Raw genomic sequence first — 13653 nt, forward strand, 5'->3', positions numbered from 1 at the left:
CAGTGTCGGAGTGGAACAAGAAGAGCCCACCAGGGAATGCAGTGGTAGGGGCTTAAGGTCAAGGGGTGTGACCAGCCACCACAAGGGGTGTGGCCAGCCATCACAGGGGGTCTTGGTTAAGCATTACAAAGGACATAGTCAGCCTGCAAAAATTACCCTTTATAAAGGAGGGGGCAGGGATGTGTCAGAGCCATCCACTTAGATTGGCAGGAGGACTAATCTTGGTGTAGTTTCCATAGAAACCAACCACCCAAGTTCATCCATGGTCCTGTTTCACCGAGTACACTAGAGTAATTACGTATAGTTTGAGTGCTCCATCTGGAACCTGACTCCCAGAGGAGGAGGTGGTTCTCTCAGGCAGTGGGGCATATTGGGGATTTCCCCTGTACACCTGTGGGCCAGTCCTACTTTGGCTATCATTAGATTTTAAGATGCTAATTAATAGTTACCTGCCCAACAAAAGAGATGACATTGTTCTATCACTGGTAAGTATGTCATTTACATTTCCCCCAAATGAAACAAAATGAACCGAATGTACTAAGGAGTATAGCGAAGGATTTCAATGCTGGGTATCCACAGTCATCTGAAGGAAATACTCCCATATCCTCCACATCTGTGTTACATTCCCAAGTTTCAAGAGCCCCCTTCACATACAGATGTGCCCTCATACGACCATCGTTTCCGCGCCCTATGGCATGAGGTCAATGGCACGACTTAGGCCCGAATTCAATTTGAGGAGCTAAGTCCGGATCCGCGATAATTTACCGCCGATTACATCATTATCGCCTGTTTTGGTTTTACCCTGTATTCAATTTGAAAGACTTTCCGCCTAGGCGGAAAGTCAATGCAATGTAATAGGCGGAAAAGTATCGCCTATGAATGGGAGGCGGAAAAAAGTGCAGAATTGGGGTTTTGGTGTGCAACATTGCGGGAACCCCCGTGCAGCCTTCAGACAGTCCCCCAAAGGTAGATTGTGTCAAAATTTAAAAAAAAACTCTTTTGGAAACCTCAAGAAATCACTTTAATTTTGGAGGCGTTAAAAAAAAAAGTTGAGGTACAAAGTTAAAAACTAGCGAACTTGACTATGGTGGGGTCCCCAAGTATGCCCCAAGTGTTTTTTTGGGTTGCAGGTGTTTGCGGCAGGTGGATTTTTCATGATGTTTTCAACTTCACTTTAGCAACTTTTAAATATGCTGACCCCCATTTTCAAGTACCCCAAATTTGCTGGGATAAGTTATTTTCTGGAATAAATACTCCTGAATACTATTCTGCAGCATGTATGGAAAAACGCTATTTAGCAGATATTGAGCCCGTTTAAAAACCCCAAATACCTTCAGAAAGCCAAATCGGGGGGGTACCATAGGGAACCCCTATGTCAAAGCATCTTTTGGGGGGTGTCAGGCTGATTTCCCCAAATCTGACAGTACTTTCCACCTGTTCAAGTATCGCCGGGTCCCGTTTACGCGTACTTTCAAATTGAATACGGGGTAAAGCATGCACGCGCGTGATACTTTTCCGCCTGCAAAACAGGCGAAGTCGGCGGAGAGTCTGGGCCGCGTTAAAGTATCGCGGCACGGCTCAAATTGAATACGGGCCTTAGACTCTCCGTCATGAGAAGCCATTCCTGGACAGTAATACAGATTTTAGCATCTTAATTTAGCATAGCTTCAACCAAAAGTCGCTTTTAGTATTTGGGGCCCTTGGGATTAGCATTTTTGGTATAAAAATCGCAGATTAAGTGCAATACTGCACGGCAGGATGCACGGCGCGGCTCACTGGTATTGGTTGATGGCAACATTGCTAGATTCCAGATACTGTACCTTCACATTTTCTACAGCAATGATGTGTACCAAGTATTGTGCAGTGTATGTCCCTCTGGGGGACACTAAAATTGGGGTAAACAAGGCTCATTCTTCATCTCCACACAGTAAACAGACAAAAAGAATTATATACATCATGCAAAGTACTCTTGCTGTTCAGACAACAGTGTAGCACAGTGACTTTAGTAATTGTTGCAGGATGGCCCATGTAAAGTAATACATATACTGTAAGTGATCTGAAGCCACATTCTACTGGTTACCGGATACCCACCCTCGATAATGTGCTTCCGAGACAGACCCCTCTCAGTCTCTGCCCTGGGGAGACGGTGATGAGAACCGTGGAAAGAAATAGAGAATTGTGTTATTGCTGTAGCGGACACTTTGCCCTGACATGTAGCTGAGAGGCTGTAAATTACAATGTGCACTTCAGGTCCAACTGAAACACATACATGAGAAGTGCACCAACACTAAGGAAAATAGTTGTCACCGTTCCCTAACCGGAGTCATGTGGCTGCCAGATGAGGCGGTTCTGTGACACTGGCTGAGAGTGTGCGTGAGCTGGGGGACCAATCACAAGGTGCACACATACCCTTTCTGTTTCCGGCTGGGCGGTGAGAAGAAATTTTCCTAGGTGGCAATGCAGCAAGTGATATGATGACGAGTTAGGGCCTTATTCCGAGACAGTTGGAAACCCAATTTTCATATTTTTTTTGGCTCATGCGCAAATTTTAAGAATCTAAACCTTTTGCAGTCATAAATGTGGCTTTCAATGGTGGATATCTAGGGGGCCAAGACCAGAGGCATGCAGTGGCCAAAGTACAGTGAGGGCATGATGTGGTCATTGCTAAGTGCAACTAAGATGGCCGGCGAAAATTCTCAACCGCAGCCTCCTGGAGGGGTCGGAGTGGCCTGCATGTACATTTTTATGTGTTAAAATAGAATTTCCTATTTGTGTCTGCTACTATTCACATTTTACATGCTCCTATCCACTTGGCTACTTACTATCATGCTCTATCTGGCCATTAACCCCGGCTGCCCTGCTGTTAATCCAGTACAATGGTAATACATCCTATCCCTGACCACCCCACCCCCGGAGGCTAACACCTAACCCGGCCCACTATACTTACGTTGGGGATGCCCAGGTCAGGATTCCAGCTCCGGGATTTCATCAGCCGGTATCCCGTACGTAGGTATCATAACCACATCCCTTGCGCAGAGCTAGATTAGCAGGAGGGCTACATCACCAGCGTGGGGGGTACTGTGACACATGTGAACTGGGGTTTCTGAGTTGCATCATATGAACTGGGGTCATTGTAGTGGGTTTAACACATTTGTGGTGCTGGGAGTATTTACATATTATACTTTTTTTTTCCCGATTCAGAGATGTACGTTCATCTGATGATTTATGTATATCTCCGATTGTTAGGGGTCTGCGCATGTGTAGGAAGGGTCCTGAGATCTCGCTCACAGACCGCCCTCCCCCCCGAGCCGTAGCATGATTGACATGCTGCGGTGTTTGGAGGTTGGAGCGGGGACATGTCTGGTCACCATTCCCTGAAAGGGGGGGCATATCACCCCTCGTTTTCAAGGAGGGATGAGGCCAGGGGCCGCGTCGACGGATGTAGATTCCTGGCCTCTTACGTGACCAGCACCCGGTCAGGATGCAGGAAGCTTCAGCTCCCGCAGCCCGACCAAAGGAGCAACCATGGCGACCATCGGCCATGATGGTTTCGATGGCGATCCCAGCCTGCGACGTCCTTCCGCAGTGATGGGATTGCAAATGCAGCAAGGGGGTGTCCGACACCTCCTTCTGCATTTGCATCGGAGAGGGACGGATTTGCGCAGCCGATTGTGCGCGCACTCAGCAAATCTGTCCATCTCTGAATGAGGCCCTGAATTAGATTGCGATTCCTTATACCTCTGCCTCCGCGTAAGGCCCTGCGGGTGCTTCGTGCTTAGGGCCTGATTCAGAGCCGCTCGTAAGCGGCCGCTCGTTCGCTCTGAGCGATGTTTGCACAACTGCGCATGCATATGGGTCGTAATGTGCATGCGCTAACCAGTCATTGCGGTCGGAAATCGTGCGCTCGTAAAACAGCGAGGGGCTGTTAATTTGATTGACAGAGTGTACCGTTTGTGGGTGGTAACGGGAAGGTGCTTGAAAACGGGGGTGTGGAGATCCGAACGCAGGCGTGCCAAACGCTCAAAACGGCGTTTAATGGGTGTGCATAATTAACAAAGCAGCGTCATCGACCATGTCACTTGGTTGTCTTTTAGCCTGAACTGCTCGCAGTGATAGCGGGAAGTAAAACCTACCACAAGCACTGCGAGCAGTTCAGATGCTTTTCGATGTTCCCGATGAATCTATTAAATACAGGAGATGACGTATGATGCGAATGGCAAAGGGGCGTCTTTACAAAATAGCGAGCGCATTTTTTGGACGCTCGCTCAGACATAGAGGCGTCCACAGACCGCAAAGAGCGAGTGCTCAATTTAAATATCCGGCCCCTTTTTCAGAACGACCGTCCGCAAATAGCGTCCGGCTCTGAATCACGCCCTGAGTGCACTGTTCTATATGCAGTTTTCAATCAATAAACACCTACTTCTGTGAATTAGAAACTATGCAGTCCTCGCTATGTATATTAGACAGCCAATGCACACTCCCATATGTGGCTAAGTCACGAAGCAGTTATATGTGTGGCTTAGAGAGTCAATGTTATCCCAGCTCTGTGTATTCCATTCACAATGTAAGGAGCTATGGATTAGAGAGTCAGCGTAATGTCAGTCACATGCTTTTATGGAGTCAATGAACAATAGCAACGTAATGATCCCAGCAGTCTAGGTCTACAACAGCACCAAGGGGATTGGCGTCTGCCATAGTCTGCAGAGGGGAGTCGCACTTCTAACGAGGACATTTCTGACACTTACTGTCCTCCCCAGTAGATTTTAGTGGTCACCACATAACTGGAACGTCTTCAGGAAGAAAAGAGAACAGAGAGATTAAAACAGAGAAGTAGAGTTGATGTTAGTTTGTCTGGTGAACCTGATAGATTGGCCGGTGTGTGTATATTACAGGCTAGATGATATAGAGAGATCGCTCACCTCCATTCTTTCTTCTTCAGGATATTTCCCAGAGTCTTCTCTGCCCTGTTGGGAAAGTGCGCAGAGAGTCAGAGGGAAGCGGTCGCCATCATATTTAAACACCTTCACTCTCATCCTCACACCTTTCTAATGATTTTCCCTCCTCGTAACACAGTCTCACATGTGGCTGCCCATGGCGAGCCTGGAAAATGACTTCCTCTTGCTGTGCCTCTCTGTGGCGTAGAAGTGGCTGCCCAGCATGGCTGCCCACACACGTGATAGAGGGGTAGATGTATGAATCAGTGAAAAGGGTGGAGGAGTGTGCCAGTGGAGAAGTTGCCTATGGCAACCAATCAGCCTTGAGGTTGCATAATATCAAGTGCATACAATAGCCATTGTAATATTGTAACAGAGAACTGGCCGTACAATATATAAGTGACTCTTGCTCAATTTTTATCATGCAATAAGGCTCTTGTTTATACAGAAGCTGGTGGGCAGGTCCAGGGCGTCATGTCCAGCTAGCTGGGAATAATATGTTTAATAAATAAATAAATAAATAAATAATAATACTACTAAAACCCCTAGTTTAGATCTTCCTAGATAAACTCGGCCTCTTCCATTTATCCACCCATTGCCCTCTCCTCCGGCTTCCTAACGTGCAATGGGCAGGCAGTTTATGCAGCTTGGTTGCCTACAGATCTGGAGGACAGTAGATCCCCCATTATGTTATTAAAGGGGTGAGATGGGTACACAGTCAGGATCTTTGGTTCCCTAATTTGGGTATGTAGCTGGGTCCATATAATCATTATCCAGATAATAGGCCCTTATTGTCTTCCCATCAAAATTATGAAGAATTGTGTTATTCCGGCGCAATAGGAATCAAGACAGGAATAAGTCAATATAGTGTGTATATTCCACCGAATATCTGGTCAGCATTTCTAGAATATATATATATATATATATATATATATATATACTCTTTCACCCAACTACGAAGTCGTCAATCGTATTAGACCAAGGGATGAGTGGACTAGCACATCTAGATGTGTTATGGGCACTATGAAGATCTACTGATGTCCTTCAACATTCCAGCTCTTTATTGATGATGCCTTCAACTATTGTGTAGTTCCGGTCTTGATGACATCTTGATCTTTTCCCATCTTCAAGAGCACCATGCCAACATTAATTATACATTAAACCAGATTGGTGTGAATTTCAGAAGACACAAATCAAAACTCTCAGATCATGTCCTTCAGAAGTCTGATTATATATCCTAGCAATATAAAGTCTTTCCTGTAATGACCTGTCTGCACGTAGGTTTTCCAAACCTCTATGGAAAACAATGAAAACTTCTCTAGATTTATTGCTCTCGCTCAGGAGGAAGTCCCACTTCACTGGACACCTGTTGCGAAAGCTGAATTTGTGCATTTGCAAACCCTCGCTACCTCGGCTCTCACTCTTGTCCATCCCAATCCTAAATTTAAATGTTTTGTCCAACAGATGTGTCATGTCTGAGGGTTGGGTTTGGCTGGAACAGACGTAGGAGGCTGAGGTGGTGTAAATGAAGCTGGAGTGTTTGAGCCAGCTCTTCCTCATGTGTTGAGAGAAGAGAGGGAGCAGTGGAACTGATGGTAGTGGTGGACCGAAGGCAGGTACAGGAATGAGATAACTTTATTAGACTGGAAATCGAATTGATGATTACAGGATCGGACTAGAACAGATACTGTAGAATCGATGATATTGAGTTGATGATGCAGGAACATACATTTCCTACACTCTCCAATCTTGGACCTGATCTAGTAAGGCTGTAGATAATTCTTTCTGGGTGGAAAGATTTGTTGATTCAGGAATGTGTGAGAACAAGTTGCAGTACCCGCTGCATACAATGAGCGGCTGTTACTGCTCAGAGGAGAGATGTACGGGACCTGAAGAGGAGGTCCATGATTGCCTTGAGAATTCTATCAATGATATCCTAAGAGAGTCTCCCACAGGACATCCCTTAGAGAAGGGCAAATAGCCAGCTAGACATACAGTAGCTCTGTGTGCTCAGAGATTGTATAGAATGTCCAAACTGTCAGGAGATAACCTTGGCCAGGGCCTCTCCGTTACTGGCTTGTTACCCTATCAGAGAGGTTATTTCCAGAGATGACCAAGGAGCTTCTCACTTTTCATAACCAATGATCCATCAGTGGAGCACTAGTCTATTTATACCCCGGAGATCCTGTTTCCTTGATCTTATAATTGGGGCTTACACGGTTATCGTGCCCTTGCTACATTACCCTACTTACCTATGTGCTAAGCCGGCCTGACCTTGAGAGGTTCTCTGCTTGATTACCTGTGTCTCTACTTTGACTTGTTTAACTGATCTCTGCGTTGGCCTACATGGACCTTGGAGTGTTCCCTTATACAGCCAAGCGTGTGTCCATCATTAAGGGTGGCAAAATGTATATAAACTTAATTTGCAGTAAAACCTCAGAAAACTTTATTTCCCTGAGATTTGCCCACATCATGTTAGGTTCTCCTAAATTTAGGAGATCAGGGTCGGCAGCAGTTCCGCAGTAGAGCACTCCCTATGCTAGGTTCCTACAGTACTGCCATCTGGCTGGATCCACCAAGTTTGACACCCACAGCTACTGGCTACAATATTGTAGAGAGACCCGGAGAGGGATCTGAAAGGTCTGTAAGATCCCTCTCCAGTAGTGGCCACTATTGCATGCGAAGCCCAAGGGCTGCACATTCGCATTACATCAACCCAGGGTCATAAACCCAGAAGTGATGATGCATCAGCTGGTAATCACCTGCCAGCGAGTTTCTGATAATGATCGCATTATAAATGCCATTATTATATCTTCATGCACTATGGGAGATGTATCAAGTCTTCTATAGAGTGGAGAAGTGGACAAGTGGAGAAGTTACCCATAGCAACCAATCAGCTTCAACTGATCTGGCTATTCAAAGGTAATTATCTGTCACCCCACCAGCGCTATCTCCTGAACTGGACTGAATGGAGCAGCAGGGGCTGATGAGTGATTACCTATCCTCGGTAATATAGTATATAAATGAAGAGTAATAAATAATCATACTGGTACTAAGTAGAAACTGGCAAGCCCATAGACAGGAACAGATGCAGGGGTGTTCTTACTACAGTAAATGACCTCAGGCTTGTCTAATCCTTCTAGCAGAAGACCATCCCCTATGATTCTGGGTATCCCCCATCCCCCCCCCCCACACACTCTCCCTACGTGTGTACAGTATGTTTCTTCCTCCCTGACACAAAGAGGTTGTCTCCAGGGCTCGAGCCCTACCTGCCCGCCGCATACACCTCCGCAGTGTCAAACAGGTTGATCCCGTGTTGATAGGCAACAGTCATGAGATTCTCCGCCACCTGGTGAGGCATAAACAGGCAAAGTTATAGACCGCAGCTGTCTTTTTTCCATGCTTCAGTCACTCCATACGTCTCTCACACAGTACAGCCATATGGAGCCTCTTCCTTCCACCGATCTCCCCCTGCCCCGATCATTCCTCTGCCGCCCCTTACCTCTTCTGAGATCTGAGATCCAAACGTCACCCAGGTGCCTGCAGATGGAGGAGAAAGAGGGGGGGTCAAGAGCGTTAAATAGTGAGAGCGTTATAGGGTGGGAGAGTACGGCACACTCTGCGATAGATCACAAGGGAGGCAGCAGACAGCAACCTAAATATATAGAGAAGAATACATGGAGAGGGGCTAAGGACCAGATTTAGGAGACCATTTATTAATTATCGGGTGTTAGACCCCATAATTAACATTTCTTTTTGCATCGGATTGCAACAATAAGAAATGCTTTATTCCCCCACATGAGCATCGGAACAGGGGGGGGGGGGGGCGGGAAGGGGGTAGGCAGGGGGGCAGCTAAACCCCTAAGAGATGAACGTAGCAAAGTGATGAGCAGAAGATGTAACTGTGCACTGATTCCACATCTGAATTATGAATTGAGTTATGCACAATGTATCGTATGTAAACGGAACTAAGGTGGAACAATCGTCTTCATCATTAAAACTGATGAGACTTACGTCCCTATTTACTATTACGCAGCGTTATGACAGATTTTCTATCATGGCCGCAGCGTAGCAATAGGAAACATGTTGCTGCCGCAGTTTGGTTAGAAAATATCATAAGAGAACACCAGAGTGATATAACTCATAGGGGCCCATTTCTCATTGTATATTTGAGGTTTAATCCCCGAAAACACCCGCTTTCGGGGGTTAACCACAAATGTTAAGTTTCTGTTATGATCCCTCCATTTACCCAGACAGCCGCACCCCCACAGGTTTCTATGGGGGATGTGATGCTGCCAAAATTCACCAACACCCAGAATGCGATGCATTCCATATATAGGCCCTGATTCAGAGACGGACGCTCTGAAAGAGCGCTCGCTCTGAATCAGGGCGTTTTTATTTTTTCCTTTGTGCGGCCTCCTGGCCGCTCGCATAGATGTGGGTGACCACCCACAGCTATTGCGAGCGGCCAGGATGATGGTCGCGATGGTCAAGACCATCGCGACCATCGGGCTTTCGACGAGACTCTTGTGGTAGGGTCTCGTGGCCGCAAGCCCCAGAGAGCTTCTGGCTCTAACAGACCCGGAAGCTCTCCCACTGACATCACTGGTGATGTCAGTGGGGCCGCCCACAAATGGCAGGCGTTCGCTTGGGAACGCCTCCGTTTGTGAAGCCACCCCCCCGCCACGCCTACAAAACGGGGCGAGGTGTCGATCAACATCGACAGCCACCCCTTTTGTAGTGAGCCACGGAGTGAGAGAATTTCTCTCTCACTCCGGGGCTTGCGCACGAGCAGTGCGGCCGCTGCGCGTGCGCAAAGCACACCATCGACCCGCTCACGAGTGCTCAAGCGCTTGCGAGGGGGTCTGAATCAGGCCCATTGCCCCCCCCCACAGCTGACGCCATCTTAACAAACCTTACCCGGCAATGGCGGCCATGCACGTGCAGTCAGCGGAACTGCGCACATGCATAGCAGCCCCGGCAGCTCTCCGGGCACATCACATCGCAGGGTTCAGAACCCGTGGCCCCTGCATGTCCCGGATGATACGTCCAGGCGATATGATCACATATTGCAATACGATCATAGATGGTAACGACATGCCCAGATCATTAATAAATGGGGGGCCATAGGGCGGGATGTTTCAATAAAAATAAAATGCGGTAAAACCTCCAAAAACTTCTGTTTGCGGAGGTTTACCACAATACATGTGGCTCGTTGCTATATATGTATTAAAAAGGGTCTGCAGCAGACATCAGAGACGTTTGCGTACGCGCAGGCTGACGGCCGCACAATAGGACTCCCAGTTTCACACGCCCGTCAGAACTTCGCTGGGACAGGTCTTATTGGATGAGCCCCTGCTGGTAAGTGTTATCACAGAGGCCGGGAATGCAGACCAACAAGGGAGGGGTGGATCTCAATTCTCATCCCAAGGTTACATCCTGCCCATGGAATCATACTGTATATAGTACAGTTCAGTTGACCACACATTTTCGGTGGGGGATGGTTTAAATAATTCTACTTAAAGTATCATTTGCTGCTTCTCAAATCGTTGACAGATGTGTCCTCGGAAATCCTTGCTTCAGTCTCTTCAAACAAGCCCCTCTTAGCGTGCCAGGTCCCGAGAGACTCTGCGGGCACCAGGCGACTTTTATTTGCTGAAAATGCGTCTCAGTGGCAAAGGATGGATGTAGGTCAGGTGTGTGCTCATACTGTGCCTCATACAGCCGGCTGGGACAATACCCACCAGACATGGTCAGGTGATTCACCGGGATTATTGTGGGACTATTTAAAGTATGATGATGGTAGAAATGTAATTTAATAATGGGCCATAGTGGTGCTTAATTAGTTTAGGTGAGGTGGTTTGAGGAGTGCTATTCATTTAAACACTGGAGGGGTGACCATCGACCATCGTTGATTAGCGACCATCAATGGATTTGCACTGATTGGTCGATCATTTTGCCCTCTGTATTGGAGGTACAATGGTTCTTGACCATCGATGACACAGAGAACAACAATGTTTTTTTTTTCTCTTCTGGGGTGCACACAGCATAGCTCCACAAACCGCTCCCCCTCCCTGATTGACCCTTCACCCATTGTGTCCCACAAGCAGTGATGGCCATCGATGGTGCACACCATCAATTGTTTCCAGTCAATTCTTTCTTGCCATCGATGTAAACCGCTGATGGCTGAATCGATGGTGAACCATTCAATGGCTGTCCCTAGAGTTGCGTTTCGGGGAAAGGAGGACGGTTTATTAAATATGAATGCTAATTATTTAATGTTGGGGCAGGTTAGGGTGAAATAAGTTTATTTATTAAATCTGAATACTATTAATTTAGTTTCTTGGCTGGTTGGGGGGGGGAGACTACTTATTAAATGTGAATACTAGTATTTATGTTATGAAAAGGCTGATTGCAGTTGAAGAGCACCTAATATTAAATGTGGGTGCTGTTGATTTAATGGTGGGGCTGGTTGTTGGGAGGGAGGCTTAGAGAATGAAGATAGAGATTGGATATGTGGCTTGGGATATGTGCTCACTCATTGCTAGGCTTTCCATATTCATGTTCCTATCCCTTTTAGCAAACAGGGCCCCAGGATCCAGGCAAGCAGCAAATGAGCATAATACACAAGCAACACCTGGTAACTACAGTTACAAGATCATGTAGGAGAGAATGGGACTATCTGCCGGCTGTCCCGATTCTGGTGGGGCAGCTTTAAGTGACAGTATCGCTCACCAGGGATGGCAATCGACCATCAATGGTTTCAGAACATCGATGGTGGCCACCCGATGTTAAATAGTTTTGTCATCGATGGCTGAGAACCAATGGGTCTCCGCCATCGATGGAATATTGGGAGCTGATGGGTTTTGTTTCTTCCCAAAAGGATGAAGCTTAGCCCCGCCCCGGCTGCCTCTAAGCCCCGCCCCCATTTTTAATTGGCCTGTGGCCCACACTGCCTCCAGCAGCAGTGACCATGGAGGGGGTGCAAACCATCGAAGGTTTACCATAGATGGTTTTTGAGCCATTGATGGTAATCACCAATGAGCCCATCGATGGTGACCATCGATGGACACCCCACTGATGGCCATCCCTACCGCTCACCCAGGACAGTTCAGAGTTATATATTGCACACTGGGGGAGGAGGCTCTACGAGTGCCTTATCCTAAAGCTGGAACCCTTAGTCAGGCCCTGATCATCAGTTCCGATTGGCTTATAAAACATTTTTCATATTCATATTCAATATTCATATTAACTTCGTTAATACAATGTTATCTATCTAAGCACAAAAACAATACATGTCACATTGGTATGCACGTAAGTTACACACACAATACACTTACCCAATCCAAGGCAGGAAACACGTAACCCTGACTTTCCCAAGTTCCTAGGGAGGAAACAAAGGACTTTAATACGCTGTCAGTCCCCAGGTACTTAGACGTTTGCTGGTAGATGAAATATAATTGTTGCTATTCTCTGTAAATATTAATGTTGTGACAATGATACTACGCTAATCGCGGTGTGATGTTTCCATATACAGCAAAATGTAGGAAGCAATTAAAAAAAAACAACAACAACATAAAACATTAAAAAAAAACAACCAGAAGTGAATAATCAAGAACTGTAGTCAGATTTCCATTTGAAACATTTTGTTAACAAAATAAATCAAATGCAAATTGCAATTATAAACCTGAAACACTTTGTAATAGCTCCTGGAGGCAAGCGGTGAGAGCAAGGGGAATGTACTGTATGATACAAGTCCCATTCATACATGCCCACCTCATCTAGTGGGGGAAGGGTCAGGAGTATGTGGAGGTGGGCACAGCACATCCACTCCCCCCCATGCAGGTAGCCCGGCAGCAGAACTGGCTGCTCTCTCTGACGTTTGGAATATCTCCCCCAAGTTCAGAGTTTCCCCAGGCAAGAACGGGATAATAAAATATAAACTATTAATAGCGATAATGAACCTATAAGAACGTTTGGGGGAAAGATGACAAAAAGATCATGACAGAGCAGATAAAATCAAAATTAGAAAAAGCCATAATATACCCATTGGATAAGCTCATTAATTAATAAGAGACCAAAATTAAATATTACATAAGCACAATATAATATGATTAATACAGTCAACCACAAACATGAAGTCAAGGTTAGTAATTGTATACAAATAATATCATATGCTAGAGCAGTGGTTCTCAAACTCGGTCCTCAGGACCCTGCACATTTCATGTTTTCCAGGTCACCCAGCAGGTACACAGGTGTATTCATTACTCACTGACACGGTTTAAAAAATCCACAGGTGGTGCTAATTATTTCACTTGCGATTCTGTGAGGAGACCTGGAAAACATGCACTGTTTGGGGTCCTGAGGACCGAGTTTGAGAACCTGTGTGCTAGAGCATGTGATAATAGAAACTGGAGCTATAGGGGCTCATTCAGCTTGGGATAGAATAGCATCGCTTCACGCTGGCAGCTTTGCAATTCCGTCCTTGTAAGTATGCAAATGTAGCCGGAGGTGTACGACACCCCCTGCTGCATTTGCCATCCCATCGCGACCATCGCTTGTAACGGTGGAGAGCGCCGGGCCGGCAGCCAGCTGAGTAAGCCTCAGGTAACTCAGGCTGGCCGGCTTTCGAAGCCAGGAAACTGCGTCCGTCAACACAGCCCCTGGGCTTTGCCACTTCCGGAAAATGGGGCGGACACTCCCCAGTTTCCAGGAACAC

The 13653-nt window shown here is 46.6% G+C and overlaps 1 protein-coding gene across 4 annotated transcripts in view; it reads right to left on the bottom strand.

The window, feature by feature from the left end:
- Positions 1–13653, bottom strand: part of KCNAB3 (potassium voltage-gated channel subfamily A regulatory beta subunit 3) — a 74204-nt gene that overhangs the window by 43416 nt on the left and 17135 nt on the right. For 3 of the 4 annotated variants that reach the window (XM_088446123.1, XM_088446121.1, XM_088446124.1), the window contains exons 2-7: positions 12275–12318; positions 8437–8474; positions 8204–8283; positions 4920–4964; positions 4746–4790; positions 2092–2135 (exon numbers count right to left, since the gene is read on the bottom strand). In XM_088446123.1, the coding sequence (XP_088302249.1) occupies positions 2092–2135; positions 4746–4790; positions 4920–4964; positions 8204–8283; positions 8437–8474; positions 12275–12318 (296 nt within the window). The remainder of the gene's footprint in view (positions 1–2091; positions 2136–4745; positions 4791–4919; positions 4965–8203; positions 8284–8436; positions 8475–12274; positions 12319–13653) is intronic. The other variant, XM_088446122.1, reaches the window with a different exon arrangement.

Source organism: Taudactylus pleione, unplaced genomic scaffold (genome assembly GCF_031769625.1).
Source record: "Taudactylus pleione unplaced genomic scaffold, aTauple2 ptg000393l, whole genome shotgun sequence".
NCBI classification, from domain to species: domain Eukaryota; kingdom Metazoa; phylum Chordata; class Amphibia; order Anura; family Myobatrachidae; genus Taudactylus; species Taudactylus pleione.